General features: G+C 37.2%; 1 protein-coding gene across 3 annotated transcripts in view; it reads right to left on the minus strand.

The window, feature by feature from the left end:
* Window positions 1-454: 454 nt before the first annotated feature.
* The window catches only part of PLA2G4A (phospholipase A2 group IVA), an 84,556-nt gene continuing 66,724 nt past the window's right edge, over window positions 455-18,286 (minus strand). For all 3 annotated transcript variants that reach the window (XM_075507813.1, XM_075507814.1, XM_075507815.1), the window contains 8 exons: window positions 15,187-15,324; window positions 14,781-14,873; window positions 11,751-11,822; window positions 9,490-9,732; window positions 4,360-4,544; window positions 2,163-2,358; window positions 1,795-1,952; window positions 455-777 (listed from right to left, as the gene is read on the minus strand). In XM_075507813.1, the coding sequence (XP_075363928.1) occupies window positions 646-777; window positions 1,795-1,952; window positions 2,163-2,358; window positions 4,360-4,544; window positions 9,490-9,732; window positions 11,751-11,822; window positions 14,781-14,873; window positions 15,187-15,324 (1,217 nt within the window). In that variant the 3' untranslated portion in view covers window positions 455-645. The remainder of the gene's footprint in view (window positions 778-1,794; window positions 1,953-2,162; window positions 2,359-4,359; window positions 4,545-9,489; window positions 9,733-11,750; window positions 11,823-14,780; window positions 14,874-15,186; window positions 15,325-18,286) is intronic.

Genomic DNA, 18,286 nt, shown 5'->3' on the forward strand with positions numbered 1-18,286 from the left:
GATGGAGTTTTGGTAAGGCCAATATAGCCAATGGTTATTAGTGAGCAAAAGCCCTTCCAATATAAGAAATCAACCTTAACAGTGCTAGTAAGCAGCCAAGTGACTTAATATACTAGGGAGCTGCTCTTGCCTAGCAGTAGTTAGCAATTATTGACTTTTAAAACCAAAGTCGGAGGAAATCTTCTCATTGATACAAAGCACTGTGGAATCTGGGCCCAAGCCCAGGTATACATATTGTCTCTGTCATTAAAGTTTTATTCTGTTGTGTTTCTAATTCCATCTTATGTTTCAAGATATGCCCAGTTTACATCAATTAAAAATCAGACAATTGCCCCGCTATGAGAAACCAGTGTTTACAATTTTGTAAGCAAAAAAAGAGACACTGAACCCAATAACCATAGTCAAAATAAACTAATTCCATAGTTTTTAAAATAAGGATATCAGCATACTGAAATGTATTCAATGTTTTTAGTTTAAAAAAAAGAAGTACAAAATTATATTGAAACTTGAAAATTCACAAGAAAATGTTTTCATGAGTTTTGCACAGCCCTGTTCAGGAGCAGTGATGCTCTGATAATGTCTTTTTGACTCCAGTTATAAAGATAGAACCAGCTTCTTGAAGGAGTGGGACCTACAACACATCCTCTATGTATGGTTGTTGTTAAGACTGTTCTTATTAAAGAATCTCCTTGCTTCAACACTGCTAAGAGACACGGAGCAGCGAGATGGATTCTCTTTTCTGTATTCAATGCTTTCTATCATAGCTTGTTTGATCACCTGGAAAACAGTGAACAACGTGTCATTCAGGGAAATAACTATCATTTTAATGATTTATTAACTGATAGAAAAGATCCCTTCAGATGTTAACAACTGTTGCTGCTGCTTTTATCACTGCTCCATCATTGAACAAAGCGATTGCTGAGTATTATTATGAATACTATTTTCTTGATTGTATAAACCAATGATTTTAATGTAGTTAATATATAAAGATATGACAGAATACCACCAACATCAAAGAAGTCACACAAGAATACACACCATTTAAACCAAGTCCCAATGCAATTCTGAAAAGCAAATCAAACATTGAGAAAATCCATACTTAAAGGATATAGATAATAATTATTATCTTGAGAAAGATTAAATCTTCACTTTCGCTTCCTTTGTCCTGAAGTAACAAGATTTGTTCACTATATTGCAAAAAAAAGATAATTATTGGGGATGATCATTTACTCTTGTGAATATGACAAGTCACTCTGTGGATGCTGGGATCATGGTCTTGTGTTATAGCTAATATCAATTAAAAATAATTATTACTGAGTTAGTTGATAAAGACATTTCCAGAGATCTTTACAAAAATTTTCCATTTTCCTTTTCTTCCAGTTAGAATGTCAGCATACGTAAAGAGCTGAGTATAAAATCCTGAACATAATGTCTACATCCTGTTCAGACACCTTTGCTCAGTTACCCTGCAGGACTTTTGACGGTAAAATGACAAAAACCCCACAGGAATAAAATTTAAAAAATATGAACTTACCTAGGGTATACTGCAGCCCTCATTGAAATAAAGCAAATCTGTTCCACTACCTATAATGGGCTTTGATCCAGCCACAACTTTGAAAATAGCAAGGGGCACAACTAAATGCAGGAAGCACTTTGTATGTCATAACAATCAGGCAAACGCTGAAGTAAACCCCTGTACCTTCTGTATGGCAGATTTAGGGCTTTACTCACATCATCTACTTTCTCCTTTAAAAATCTAGACCCTTTAAGTCCCTTCCACACTGGCATACGTACATCTATGTTATTGAGGGTGTTGAACTCCATTAGATCATGAAGCCTCTTGAAAGCCTCATTAGGATACTGGAAGTTGAACGTAGAGAATGGTGTATTTGGATCATCAAAAATGTCAAAGTCTGCAAAATCCTTCTCTTCCTGTGTTTCTCTTAGAACGCCTGCATACAGAACAAATACAAAAATACAATCTAAATGTTGCGTCTGAGGACGTACCATCTTATTTTTTAATGGCTCTTTTGAAATCCCGAACTACTACAGATAGACTTAAGAGTTATTTCAGAGACAAAACATTTCTAGTATATAATCACCATGTCATTATAAAGCTTCAAAGAAACAGCTAGATGTAGCATCAGAAACTGTGTGCTCACCTGGAGCTTTGTACTTCCGGAAGTTGATGTTGGCCAAAACAAAATGGATTATAGTTGGACAGTCTTTCTCCGAAGAGGTATCCTTTGGTTTGAAAACATAGCACTCCTTCATGCCCTCTCGATCAAATACATTTGGGTCTATTTTTGGGAAAGGAAGCTTGTTCATTTTGGCCCATTTTTCAGCAAGCAAAATTTCCTGAAAAGATAACAAAGACTCAGGTGCATATAAGCATCCACTGCAAAGTGAGATTTTATGTAGAGAGACACAAGTCAAACTGGCTACTAGAAGCAGTTTTATTAACTCACATTTCTTTACGGCAGAAGGACTGATCAAGCCAATCTTTGTATAGACAACCCAGTATGGCAAACTGAGCACCTAATTCAGCCTGCTCAATCTTCACCACCTGTGATGATTCACAGGAAGGAAAGAGCTGGTCTGTCACATAAATCTTTGGGTGAATTTACAGAGCTGACAGCTAGAAAAAACCATCCATAATTTCACTTGCAAACTGAGTATCCGTGCTATGGAAACCAATGAGAGTTAATAAACACCAATCCACACATTGTTATGTTCAGAGTCACATCATAACACAGACTAGCATTTGAAAGCATGCTAAGTGAAGAAGTAAGTCTGGAAAACAGGCTTTTTTTCCCCTCGTGACAACTCAGTCAACAAAATAATCTGTAAATAATGACTCAAAAGCGTGTAATGAGGGTGTGTGAGAGGCAGGAGAGGGAAGGTCAACATCTTTAATCTTGGTTTTGAATGAAATAGGACCCTTCTTCAGGCAACTGTTTTGGATACACAAGAGATTAAAAGATAGTGGGTGTAAAATGATAAAACAAGAGTAGAGTCATTGACTTCAGCTGGCTGATTTCCCTATGTGTTGGAGTAATAAAAGTATATTAAAGTGCTACCATAGATACAGGCCAATTCTTGAACTGGCATTTACTCTTTGTAATGCAAGCAGAACCAATGGGACTGTACAGCCAGTAAACAAAACTGGTTTCTGTCCTTTAGGCCATTAGCATACAGCCTCTGCTTGTGGACTATACCTGTGCATCAGTTGGAGGTACGTCACTCTTTTTATTACACAAATATTTGCACTTCAGAAATAATGAACCATTCCCTTCAATGGTGGCTTCATGAAAACCTAAGGCATCATTTAATTTTCCCACCATTTTCCCTCTAGAGACCTAGAGATTACAGAAGTTACTCCTTTTTATTCTCCTGAAGCTTGTTCTTTTTTTGCATTTGACAACACTGATCTAGAGTTCATTTTGCTACTACTGTTATTTTCTAATGTTGTTTTGGGGTTTTGTCCCTTGATAGCAAGAGGAAGGAAAAAACCACTGTTTGTTCTAATTGAAATTTCTCTGTAAAGCAACAAAGAATGCCAAATGTTTCTGAAACAGGCAAGTTTTCTTGGTTTCCTAAAAATTATTTTTTTAAATCCACATGGGTTTCAAATAAATATTGCCTCTTTTTGAGTACCTCACAATAGTCTTGTAAGTGCTGCTACCCAAATGAACCAACATTAAACTTTTCTGATCAGTTGGAGCTGTCTGGATGTGTAGGTTGTACAGGTTGTACAGAATGACAGCTGTGCTTTCCACACCTGCTGGATTTTTCTGTTGTTGCTTTGCTCTTGCCTGAATGGATTTAGAAAACCTACTTAAACCAGTACTGGGATTATCCTAGTGAGATGTAAATGAACAGTTAGCTCCACTTCCAAAATGTTATATATTTAGTAATACCAGAGTGACTGAGACACATTTCTGCAAGATGATGACAGAAAACCATTCATTTACATCACAGCATCACAGAGGAGACAGCTGTACAGAGCTGGAGCACCAGCACAATGGTAAATTACTTACTTAATTGTTTAATACTGACATAAAATAAAATTCTGCAATTCTGTGTGAAGGCAAGACTTCCATAAAAACAACAGAGCTACTACTTCAAATAAATTGTATTAGCCTTCTTTGTGTCAGTTGTCTCATGTGAGTCATGTAAACAGGAACTGAGGCAGACTGCAATATTCTGCCTTGACGTGGAAACAAATTGCTCCAATGCTGTCAATACAATAGCACTAAGGACTTCTGGAACCATGAAATGTGCAAACAACCCGACTGGAAGAATACAACTGAGTCAACATAAATTTATGAACACAAAGAAAGAAATGGCCTATCTTACTTTGAAAGGAGGACTGGAATCACTTGGCCTCGCTGAAAAATCAAAAGAGATGATGAGATCAACACCTCTTTGAGGTCTTAAGATAAGTGGGTATGGCAGGTTAAAGGTAAGCCCACTGTCCACTATATGAATCTTTTTGCTCTTCACATCTAGTGGCTCGTATATCCTCTCAAACTCATCAGGATCTGCGCAGAACAGATGAAAACAAAACAAAACAAAACAGGAACACGCCAATTAAGAACTGAAATTGTGATGGGCTTTCAAGTGTTTCTCTGAGTACTGAAGATTCCACAGAATTCAAAATGTACAGTATCCCAGCTAAGCATATCGTGAACTCATGTGTAACTTTACCTCTCATTTTAACAACTGGAGAATGAGGGGAAATAAACAGAGTGGAAGGGACCTCGGTAGGTGAAGTACACAAACGCCCTGTCCCAAGGCAGAAGCAGGCGTGGCTCAAGGCAAAACCGAAGGGGACAAATGCCCTGGTTTGACACTAGCCTTCCCAGCTTTACCCCTTCATCCCTAACAACCCATACACAAAGGAAAGTGTTTATGGGATGTTAAAAGACAGATTCCTAAAATATATCCTCTCAGTGTCCTACAACCCCTGCTCAAACCTCTTCCCCCAGGTTCCCTTCCAAACCCCCTGTCCTTCCCAGCTCCTTTTCCACAAATAACTGAAATTTGCCTAACAGCCTTGATGTGGCTCTGCTCTTGAATGATGCTTTTCTGTGTCTGTTTCTGTCCATTAAAATTAGGACTACCAAGTCAAATGACTTGTTTTTCAACCTACACCAAATTTCATGACCTGATACTCACTACTGTACCAGGAACAAAAGGAACCCATATCCATATCTGAAATTTAAGCATTGAGCAGAATTACATGTAAGCCACTTACTGCTATTACTGTCATGGTATAGCACAAAATAGTCTCCTATCTCTAATGCCCAAACTGAGGGCTGAAGAAGATTATGTTTCCCCCTTAACCACAATATTCCCTGGGTGCAGCTCAGGAAAGAACAAGCAATTTTTCCTAAGTGTCTTTGCCCTTATCCAAGTCTCTGGATACCACTACGTGATACCTGCAGTACTTAAAACTTTTATCCTGACAGTCTTTTCTTGCTCTAGATCTTAAAAATATTTCCGGTGCATATTTTTGCCTTTTGACTAAAAACTAATGCTCATATCTGTAGAGGGCAGTGTAATCTAAGGAATGCTGAATAGAATAATATAACTATTTCTTGTATAATTAAATTTCCTAGCACCCACTTACTGGAGATGGAAGTAATCTGAAAGAAGATATTTTAATGTGAAGAAAATCCATCAAAAATAATTAAAACTCTAGTTCCTATCATTTCAGGATCCATGAAAAAAATCTATTGTTATGAGCAGCAAAAAATCCCAGAACAGATATTTTGACTTTTTATTTCTGTTATTATTATTATTTATTAGAGGGCACTTTGCTAAGAAATGAGGCACCAGTTTCCTAATATTTGCCTTGATTTCTAAGGGAGAAAACACTTTCAAATCATTGCCTATTGCTAAAGGGCTGTGTGTTTATAGACCTATTTTAGAACCAGATATATTTCATAACCATGAATTAGCATAAATCAATGAAAATATATTACTGTTTATCAAATTCATCATAATTTAAAAAACACTGGTAAAAAAAATACACTTACTACAGATCCTTTTAGCACAAATTTCCCCCCCACACTTTTTTAAAGACAAAATTCAGATGTTGTTATAAGCCTCAAAAAATCTCTGTGATTACAGGAGAAATTGAAGTTAAAGGTTTTTCTTTTCATTATAATTCATTTTAGAAGTACATTTCTCATCTTTGAACTGAGAAGAAAAGTTCCAAAATGCAACTTGTGTCCATGTTATGGGGTCAGAAATCAAAAAGCAATTAAGATAATCCAGTGTTATTTTAACGACATGACTTTAAAGGCAGATTCAGCATGTAATTTGATTTGATTTACACAGGATTTGGAGCGAGAGGCCAGAAGCAGCACGCAATACCCCGGCAAGACAAGACAAGCAGGCAGACTGAACTGTGGGTCAGGACACTCCAGGTGAGCCTGCAATTGCTTCTCGGAGAGGTGTAATGTACAATAAGTATCCCTGATCCTAAAAGAAGCGTCACTTACTCTATAACCTGTGCTGTAGTTATTCTGAAGGGCTGGATAAGAAACCTTTGTTCTTTTTATACTTTACAACACATGAATCTAGGACAATCATTCTATATACGTAACCCTGGTAAGTGAATCCATCATTATTCATCAAATAGTATGAAGAATGAATGGACTATTTATGCCCTGAGAGCCTGGGACATTAATTTTCAGCCCATGCGGACTGCTTTTATGAAAGATGCATCCGTATGACGAGAAGCTTTCAGTCCATCAAACAGCAAACTGGGAGAAGCACAAGATGTTTATGAGTACAGCTCTGTGTTGATCCAGCACAGCATGCCTATCTGATTTGCAGTAATTGGATACACAAACAGATATGAAGAAGTGTTTGGAAATAAAAAAGAGAGCATATTCTAGAGACCAAACTTTGTCACAGATGGCAGCTTCAACTGAAGTATGGGAGATGAAAAGGGCATTTGCTACTGACGTGTGTCTACTATAACAGAGTTTCCATAACTACTGAAATAAGGAAGCAGAGATTATGAGTTATTTTTTCCCTATTGTTATTCACTTGGCATTTTCTCAAGTGATTTTGGTGTGTTGTAATATCAAGGCATAGAAACAGAACAACTCTGAGTTCAGAATGAAATAATTCAAGGGGTGTAAAGCTGTAAAGCATATTTGAGGTCAATTAAGAAAATGCTCAGCATAAATAGAATCCATAGCAAAGCAAAGCCAAGCATTTTACTTTCAGATCAAGCAGCTGGGATCTCTGCTGTATGCACTGCAGACCCTAAATTCAATCCTCAGTAATGACTGTAACATTGGCTTAGGTCTGCCACAGTTCATCCTCTGCAGTGCAACTCAGTGCATCTACAGAAGGTCTGAGACAACTGGAGATGTAAAGTATTATTTATATCCTTTTTGATTCATTTATTTCTCTTTTGGAGTGTCTGGTAATAAAGAGAAAGTAAGTCCTAAAACAATTCAGACTTCTCTCTGGACTCAAGCTGATAGGTAAACTCCTAGTGGTAGGAATAAATATGCAAAGCTTAAATCCATCCAGTGCCTTGGTAATATACAATATTTAAAATTTACACTGAAGTTTCCCTTCTATCTACTCCTCTGGGCTCCTAGGCTCATATATTAGCAAAATTCACAGCATTAAAATCTGGACACACTTAATCACACTACCAAGTGACTAAATTTTATATTAACTACTGAAATTTCAAGGTTTTTTTTAACTATCCTTGACCATAATATTGCAACTACTCATAGCTGTTAGATTTGACTTGTTAGTTCATGTTTATGAGCGTGTGCTTCAGCTAACACTAAAAAAAAAAAAAAAAAAAAATCACAGTTATGTCAAACTTTTGCCAGACATTTTACCCAAAGAAATTTCAGGCACTCAAAAGTAATTGTCTCAGAGGTGCAGAGGCTCATTCTGTCAAACCAGCATTTTATTTCAACTGAAATTAAACCCCAGGAAGCTGATAGTTGATTTTGAAGATTATCCACATATCTTAATTATGCAAAATTCTCATCAACTGTCATTTTTTCCAACCATAAATTTACTACCCGCTTTCCTGCCTCTTTTACAACTACTATAAATATTAAGATTACCCAGTTGTAAACACCTCTGAGATGATAAAAATATTTAGAAAGTGGAGTACAGATGGAAATTACTATACAACCACTCAAAGGGATTTGTTACATTAACAAATACGCATTAGAGCGCATCTGCTACTTAAGCTTTTAAACGACATCTGGTATTTACTATTGCATAATGACCAGCTAGGACAATCTCTTTCCTCTAAATAGAAAATAAGGGCTGAGGTGACTACTATTATTACGAGGGATGGTTGGCAATGCTGTGCCGCTACACGAGGGAGGAACACCATGTTCAGAGATTTGTAGTTCCTTGGCTTGATGGATGTCAGTAATAATCCACAATAATCTAAAAGCATTACAGTTTGTGTCACAAAAACTGTATGCAGAGGCTCCACCAAGTATGCATCTTCACTCTGACGTAACTTTTCTATAGGGAAACTCACATCCTTAACTCAGTACTCTGTTGCCTACTGAGGAAGAAAAAAAAAAGCACGAGTGCCAGAAGAATACCAAGAAATTCATTGGCTCTCATTGAGAAGATTGTAATGAACACTGTCCATAGAAAATCTTCAAAATACTAATCGAATATGATTCCTAATTCTCCGCAGCTACTGTCCCAGACACCATATACTTCATGGAGTGGGGGAAGACACTGAACGTCTTTTGCAAATTAACATTTTTCTGAAATTCTTATTTTCCATCCGCATTCGTGCTTCCTGCTTACGCCAACATGAAATGTGGATGCATCTACACCAGTCACACATGAAATGTGAATGCACCTGACAGATCAGTCACACTGGGAAGAACATGGTGTCAGCAAAGCAAGGATCTACATGTAAAGAAGTGTGTTGCCTCCACAGGTTTTTCAGAGGAAGAGAAAGACAGCAGAAGAGCTACAAAATTTTTGCCACAGGGAAGCCCTGTAGGAGGACAAGGAAAGATTTTAATTCCACCAGAAGGCTCAGCACCCATAAGAGAAAAGGAACAACACAGGATACCCTTTGGAGAAGTCCAAGAGAGTGAGAAAGTGGCCTTAATGAAGGGCACCATACACAAAAGCAGCTTGGTCATCTCTGCCAGCAATTCCTTCAAAACAAAGAGCCACTTCCCCTCCAAAAGGTACTGACTGTTCTGCACACTCTGCCAGGGGACACAAGAGGTAGGCAGCAGACAGTAGTCACTGTGCGGTGCCCTCTGTGACACCCAGTCACCTCATAACCTCTGCTGCTGATCAATACTCATGACTGCCACTACAGAAACATTCTCCTGCCTTCAGGTACCTGCTGTTATAAGCCTCATCTTCACAGATGTTACCACACTGAGAACTCACTGTTTCTGGTTTTACTAATGAATATGCAGCAACATAGGCCTTCTGTGAACTAACCTGCAACAGCTGCATCTAGTTCATCTTCCTCCACGGACTCCTGAGTAAGAAGGTCTGCCAGAGGAGAGAGCGGGTAACAGCTGTTGAGGTTCAATCCCAGCATGAAGTTGTGCACTTTCCCAGCACGCCCTTCCCTGGTGTTGAAAAGGGCACTATCACCCACCAAAGCCATCAGCATTCGCTGCACCCAGCTTTCTTGGCTGCTATTCTGATATTCGCGATTTGCCTCAGCATTTTCAGTGCCTGTAGAGGAAAATGAAAATAACCAATGGTGAGATAGTTAATACATAAAGTAGAAAACCAAGATTTCTGGGTCTACTAAAATAAAGGACCTATGAAAATAAAAGGAACTGGGCCACAGCCTTCTTTCAAGGAGCCGTGGACTGCATGAATGTTCAGAGGAATGGAGAGAAACCATCCTCTTACCTTCACAGGCCAGTGAAACTTTTCATCTGCAGTATAGTAGTGAGGATGTGTCCATCAGGAAAACAGACTGGGAATGTGTTAGATGACCTGAGCCGGACTTAACTAGTCTGGATGGCAAGGGCAATGAGGTTATGGCTTTATCTGTGCTAGCACCCAAAATGCAAACTCTCCTGGGCTCAGGGGACAGACTTGAGTTGCCAAGATCCATGCTCTATGTAGACCTAATTCATCTGGATGTGTATTGACACCCTTCTCCATCCTTTGCTGACTGCCAGAAACCCAGCTTTCCTTAGGAAGGCAAAGTCAGTCTGCATAAAAGAGAATCCTATAGCATGGAAATTCTAAAATACCTGAAAATATCCTTTCCATAAATTGTAGACTACAATCAATATCTGGTTTTAATTAACTAAAGAGTGCAACAAAACATCCAGACTTAGATGTCTACAGCTAGACGTCGCAGTAAAAATAACTTGGATTGGTGTCACCTTGCATTTGTACTGTCAAAACTTGACTTTTTGAGGTGTTTTGTATAAGGAGATAATTCAGGCTCAGGCTTGATCTCTCTAATCCAGGCTGTAAAGGAGCTGATTTTTATATAAGTAGAGAGAAAACAAGCATCAAACACCACAAAGTTTAGATGTCCAACACCTGTACCGTAATATTCTATAGAAGTGAGAGGGATTACCAAGCGTTTACAAATCACAGATTTGTAGGTTGTCCACTATGGCTACAAACTATGAAAGAAATGTAGTGTTTCGTGCTGGCTATAGTGCTTAAACAGGAAATCCACAAATAAACACAAAATGTGGTATCACCCTCTCCCTATTATTTTACACATAAGGGGAATTGAAGAAGTAATCATTTAACAGAGCTAATGACATAATTGACTGTCTCATTGCACAAGATTTTCTTTTCTTCCTGTAGATCTTAAAATTACACAGAGCTGCATTCCCATCTTTGCTTTAGTTGTTGAAAACATAATCGATTTCTTCAGGTGAAAATCACTGTTGTCCCCAAAAGTATTATCAAATACAGAAAGCATTATTAGGACAAGACAGAGACCCTGACTACAATTACAGAAATCCCCAGGTAGTTTAGGTGCCTAAAAATAATTTTCAATAGGATCTTTTCTTCCCACTTTCCCACTGTGGTTGTACCTCTTCTGGGAAACTGAATTTGGGCATTGTTTAAACTACTGTGCCAAGCACTAGGAATTTCCTGTATCAGGTGCCATTTGTAAAGGTGCTAGAAGACATCTATGAATGCTGGAAACACAAACTAATATTTGATCAATATTTGATAATATCAATACTTGATATTTCATTTGACACAAACTAATATTTGATCCTTGAAAACAAGGATCGCGTTACTTTGCTGGGCTGATAACAATTTGAACATGCCTCTGAGCTCAGTAGCTTGAGGGCAACAGACTTCTGGAGATTACTGGCTCAGCAAGCCTAATTTTGGGGTGTATGTGAAACTGCAGACCTCTGTGAAGCCCTGTTGGGCTGACGCCAAGACTGAAGATGTGTGAGAGAATCATTTGATCATCAGCTTGAGCAGGAGGCATGAAGTCAAGCCAAATGCCCTTCTGAGGTCTCTTGTTCAACATTTCTGTATTTTGCTGAGCCACTGGCTCCTTTAAGATCCTTGGGCTAGGCAATTAAGTTTTATCATTGGTAGAAATGAGAGCAGAGCTCTCAGTTATAAGAGACTATTGGTAAGACTAAGTAAAACCAGCTATCGCTAATTACCAACATCCATGAACTTGACCATGCTACACGAAAGCTGATGAAAACAGTAAACTATGAAATAAAATGTGAGGATTTTCTTACCTTTTGGATGTTGTGATTCATCTTCACTGTCTGAACTGTCATTGCTTACAAGGTGCTTTAGCCTAATATTTTCTGTTGAAAGAAATATAAAATTACTTTAAACTGCTAGGGTTTAATTATCAGAACAGCTAAGGATTTCAAAACAATTTGAGTCATAAAACTATCATAGTCTTCCTAACAGAAAATACAGCTGAAGAGATTCAATCTGCTGTGGACATCTCTATGTTCAGAATCTGATCAGAATATATTAGCTTTAGCCTGCAATTTTTGCAAAGCTCCTGCACTAAGGAGATTAGCCAAAGGATTGAGAAAACAAAATGTAATCCTAAAGCAGTACCTGCAACTCACCTCTGCACCACATATCTGACACATTTCGTTCACCTTGATTAAAACTTAGATGTATAGCTTCTGTCCTCTCAATAACTCCTAGTGAACTAGGAAGACAACGTTAATTTCTGTTAACTACCTGCTAATTAAAAAAAAAAAAGAGGAACGCTTAACCTCATTGATACCTGTATGAATGGGTACTCTTAAAAATAGTGGGGGAAAAACAAAAGCCAAGATGGTTATGAAAGTTCTGTTGGAGTATGTGTGAAAAATAAAGGCCAATGCAGTTACACAGGTAGAAAAGACAATGGTTTCCATCTCATAACATTAAGTGAGAGAAATAAAACCAGAAATGAGTGAACTTCTCTGGCAAAAATCTGCATTTTGTTAGGGTTAAGAGCTTTGTTTCCAAAACAACCACAAAGTCATTGTTAACTGTTCATTACTATCTCAAGGAATTATTTCAAAGTCAAAATGAGTACTGAAAAAGCAGCACATTCCAATCCTCAGGTAAAGTTTGTAGCGGAGGTGAATTCATGTCAAAATGGATTATAGGCTGACAGCACTATTTTCCTAATTATGGAGGGAAGCCTTTCTTGAAATACAGTAGATTTGCAATGTTTTATGAGCAGCCTCATCTTGGAAGCTTATGTCCTACAGAGACTGCAGAGAGATTGAAGTCTGGTGATGCAACTGTATCCAAGAGAAGACTTTTGAAAACTAAAACCCTTTACTCCCTAGTATAATGTATGCTAGGATTCATCTCTAATTGAAATTTGAAGCCAGTTAAAATAAACTGAATGAGGGTTGTTTCCTAATGAACTTGAACATATTATCAACGAATTGTTTTTTCCATTAAAAAATGAAAATAAAATAACATCTACTTTTTCTCACAAAAGGATAATGTAGATGCTGGTGGCATACCCCTGCTTTGGGCTGTAATTTCCAACAAATGCTGTAATTTCTACCAAATGCAGTATCAAAACAATGGCAATTACACTTTGCATGTTTTGCTTAGGTCTAAATCTAATTGCTATAAGCACACCTGGCTGAAAGAGAAGATTGAAGAGAGTCACCGAAATATCAAGTGTAAAAAACCACAGCTTTATTACCCTTGGTAATGAACACTGGATACAGATGACCACCACTCTTGGTCTTTTCTAAAGAGGATTATGCCCTCTTAGACTTACATACAACACTGTAAAAATCCCCACAGAAACAGAAGAACTTAGTCATCATGTATTTTTCCTTAAATACTTTTTCTTTTAATACTCAGTGCGTCCTCAATATACCAAATACCGTCAATGGACAAACACGCACCAAAGACAAACGTTCAGATTCTTGAGCAATGACATAGGAGACACGTCAAAATAAAAATTAGTGACCAAAAAAGGAAGCTAACAAAAACAAGTGCAATTTTTGGACATCAAACCATCTCTTTAAAGCAACCCCCATGCAAAATTTATTATTTACTGCTTCTAGGTGTGATTTATACATGCTGTGTGTAACACTGGCTCTTTTGATGTCCACTGGCATTTTGCCATTCACTTTGGTGGTACCAAGGTTTCATTGGGACATATACAGCTCTGGTAATAGATTGTGGTTCGAGTCACATTAGTATTTTCACATCTAATCCCACTTCAAAGCATATTTTTTAAATTATATGTGAAACGAGCCACGGATGAGAGATAACATTCTGTCTCTCAACACCTTAAAAAGCAATAAACACAGACTTTTCCACTATCAAATTTATTGACAGAGATCCTCCATTAGTAGGTGTTAACACTCATGAGGTGTACCAGAAATATGAACCTGGAGGCACAGGTCTCATTTTCATCCATAAATAAGTATATTATCAAACAGCTGAATACCATCTATTAGGAGACAGAGACAGCTAAGAGGCTTGGGGTTTTGTGGGGGTTTTTTTGTTTGTTTGGTTTTTGTTTTTTTGTTTTTTGGTTTTTTTTTTAAATCAATTCGATCTGCATTTTCTCTCCACACCCTTCAGAAAAATCTGGCTGTCTAGGACAATTCATTTATTGGTTATGTATTCCCCTGTAATGACGTCTTCTGAATAGGAAAAAAAGTGTAAAAACTCCTTTCATTATCAACTGCATTCTCAAATAAAACACAATAAAGTCTATTCAAACCAAGCTACAACTCTTTCCTTACAGTCATTACGCCATTTGTGCATTAGGAATGAAACTGAAATCATTAAATTAGTAAGCAAAGGATCAGATACCAACAGATGATTTGTGGTTAGAATGGAACAATCTAACAATCCAGAGATGATAAAATTTGGGTTTACTTTACTGAGCCCTTGAATAATACAGTCCAGTGTCAATAGACTACACAAGTAACTATCAAGTATTTCTCAGCTTCTGATCTCCAAAAACTAGCATAACAACATAAAAAAGGGAGTTGGATTCTTTTAACTTCATGAAAATAGTTGGATATATGCAGGTGACTTTCAGTACCTCTGATACTGATCAGAAACAAAAGTGAAGGAAACAAAAGAAAATTACTAACTCTCTTTCCCTGACCTCAGCAGCATCTAGCAATTTCAGCAATTAAAGTTACTTGAATTCCACATTCTTAAAATTACTATCAGCAGAGTGAGTGCCATCCTTCCACGGAGTAAGAGTGCACTGAATCTTGCTAGCAATTGTTTTGCATAGTAGAAGAATGATTTACTAATATTACCTAATTCTTCTTCCATGGTGGGACCTTTATTTTGAGAATTGGAGACACCAAGCACTCTGTTAAATAATATAGAAAATGCACTGCCCCAGACGCCTGAAAGGGAAAAAGTAAACAATAAATGGAGGCTGGTAGAAGAAAAAAAAACATATAAAGCACTATTTAAGCAGTTGCTTACTCTCTGAACACACTTCTGATTTTGGAACATGCTAAGTCATAAGCTCAGATGTACATACCAGAAACACAAACCAAGGAATGCCAATCCATGTCTGCGAAATCTTTCAAATGGATGTCTTCAAACAAATTGAGAACTCTACTTCTTGTCTTACACTTTGTGTATTTAAAAGCCCTTGTCCATGAACTGCTGACATTACTTTTATTTTAAAGTCTCTTTCTGTCACATACTCACCCATCAAGAAATGCAAAGGATTTTCACTATACTTCTTTACCACTGTTCCCATAAAAAATTTGCTTCCAAACAAATCAGGAGACATAAAAGTGCCGTACTTTGCCATACCAATCTCATATGGACTGAATTCCACCCAGTCTGCAAAATAAGAAACAAAATTGTGCTTAGTTAGCAATCTCAACCTGAATAGAAACAGAGGATGAAAATACATAAACGAATGAAAACTCTGTCCAAGCAAAGAAATTTTAGTTAAATGGGAAGCTAAATAACCAACAGGAATATCTCTTAGGTTGTGCAGAAGTCAAAATTTTGATTTCAAATGAAGGACAGTCTAATGTCTCAGCAGAGAAAGAATTCTCATTCTCATTCTCTCTTATCACAACAAACTTTGGTGAAAAAATATGAGGCTGCAAAAACAGAAGTATAAAAGCAGTAATCACGAATGAGAGAAACAAAATTACATCTGGTTTTCATCTCATGCTTCAATATGATTCCCTGTCACATGAAATGCAACGTGGGTCTAACTTCCAAGTTTCTTTTCTTTCACTGTGATCCCACCAAAAATGTGGAGGGCAGTGACAAAGGTGGCAGAAAAATTATGTAATATCACAAAAGTTGTGAAAGATTCTAGGACAGGCATTTGGATTCCACCAAAACCTAAAGTTTCCAGTGAAATCCAATATGAAAAGGCAAAGCTGAGCGGCAGCTGAGAAACTTATTAATATCAAATGATGCAAAAGATATATTTAAAAGTACATGCCATTTTATTGAATAGAGAGCTCAATAAAAATATGGAATAAAATGTTCAAATGCACTTTCTGATCTTAGCAGAAAATTTCAGAAGTGATTTACATTCTATGACGTATGCCTTTTTTGAAAATGGATTTTAGGTGATTTTGAAATATTTTATTTGATACCAGTGGAGTTGCTTACATCAGAGAATTCATTTCAAAAATGGAGCAATATGAACAAAAAATACCCTACATTTTTAGTATTTCACCCATTCATCTATTTTCTGTTCCATATTTTTACTAGTGATTGATTTGACTGCTTCTGTAAAAAAATTAGAAATAATTCTGAAATAGAAAGGCAAAAGAAACAGCTTTGAAAAAGCCCCACAAGTCATAGGATGTCATCCACTCCTCAAGATATTTGGTGTTTCTGTTGAAATGTTAAGCATAAGGTTAACCACTCATCCTGAAAAGGAAAGATTTAATCACAACTGCTGAGAGTTAGGTTTCATGGGGCAATGCTTATCTATGCTAAGTCAAATACAACACCCTATTTTCCAAATAAACCACCCACAAGTCTTCACATTTATTGGAACAGAAGGAAATTCCTTTGAAGACCCAATCCAAGGATTTAATGGTATTTCCCTTTAGATATATAAACAGGAATTGGCAGATACGTATTCAGAATCATGTTGATAGCAAAACTAAATTTAGAATTGCAATTAATTTGATCTGTGATAATCCACTTTCATTTTTGTATTTGCACTGAAGAAGATGATTTCTCAAATTACATATCCTGCTTAGGGAAATGAGATTTCTGCCTTAAAATTAAAGGGCTTCAGCATTAGCTTCTGCCATTCCAGAAGCTCCTTGAGATACTGGCCATTTAAATGAGCAGGACTTGAATGTCCCAAGAGACAAAAACTCTATACTAAGAGAAATACTTAGCGTTTATATCCCAGTAAACTGGGTTAGTTCCTTGGCTGTGACTTAATCCAAAATGAACTAAAGTAAAACCTCTCAGCTGTGTTCACTGCATTTTGGATGCGGCCTTGATGTAAGTTAGATCATAACTCTACACTGCTTCATACCAGCTGAAGATGCAATGGACTTTTCCTGTTCTCAGGAGGGAAGACAGAGAGGTAATATTTTGCCAACATTAAGTATTTGGCAGATTCAGGACTGGGCACATAAATGCATGGACTGTACTCACACACTGAGACCAGATTCACTTTACAGTCCAGCCTTGCTGCATGCAGGCAGATCAAAACCACATACCCAATCCAGTATGTGTGATGAACATAGGCTAACCAAGCACTGACTGAAGGATCCCTCTGAAACCTGGAGCCTGGGATTCGAGTGCTATGAATCCATACCTCAAGGCAGCCCTGCTTCCCAAATGAATTCTGTAGCACTTACTGGTAGGGAGCAACACACACACTCATCCTCTCACAGACATAAGTTTAATGACTTTCAAGAGCAAAACCCCAAAATCCAAATTTTGACTGGTCTGGCATTGCAGCAGCAGCAAAGCTAGTGAACAAGGCTGTTATAAGGGATGGAAGCATGCAATACAAAAGCCAAACATTAAATTCCACTCCCCTCTTTAACACTAGATATCAGTATCTTCAGGTAATTTCTTATCATTAAAGAAGCTATCGTAATGAAAAAAAAAAAAAAAAGCTGTCTTTAAATCACTGTAATTATGTTCAGTTAAAATGATTACTGCAGTTTTGGGTATGGACGGCGCCACCTGGGTCAGAAATACTATTGGTAGGGAAAACATGCAGAGCCTGGGGCATGAAAGCTTTTAGCAGCTGCATGAAATCTTGCACCATCGCTCCTGGAAGGAATGTTATCTGATATAATTAATGCATTTCAACTTGAAACAACATGAACGATCTCACCTACATCTATAATCTAGTAAATAAGAAAGTGTAAATATTTCTGTTCAACTATACATTTCACATCAAGAATAGCTGTTCAGTTCTAAAAGGAGAAAAAAAGCTTACAATAGAAATGATCAAGATCTAGCATCCTATATAATGATATAGATGATAGCCTCAAAAAAGCAAAATAAGATCCATTGGCAGAGGCAATACCTTTTTTAGACCAATTGGTAAGGCTAGAGAAATTAGACCAGCCTTCAGGTGCTTCTGGTCTTGCATAGAGAAGTCCATTATTAACTAAAGATAATTTTGTTGTTAAAATGGTAAGTAAGTAACCCAAATAAGATGTCTCAGAAAACAGAAGCTCATCAAAAAACCAAAATATTTTTATTTTCAAACAAAAAGGTTTCAGTTTCCTAAGGAGGAAAGTAGACATTCTCCCATGAAAAATTTAACCTAATTTACAACCTCGTTTTCCAT

Source organism: Mycteria americana, chromosome 7, assembly GCF_035582795.1.
Source record: "Mycteria americana isolate JAX WOST 10 ecotype Jacksonville Zoo and Gardens chromosome 7, USCA_MyAme_1.0, whole genome shotgun sequence".
In the NCBI taxonomy this organism is placed as follows: domain Eukaryota; kingdom Metazoa; phylum Chordata; class Aves; order Ciconiiformes; family Ciconiidae; genus Mycteria; species Mycteria americana.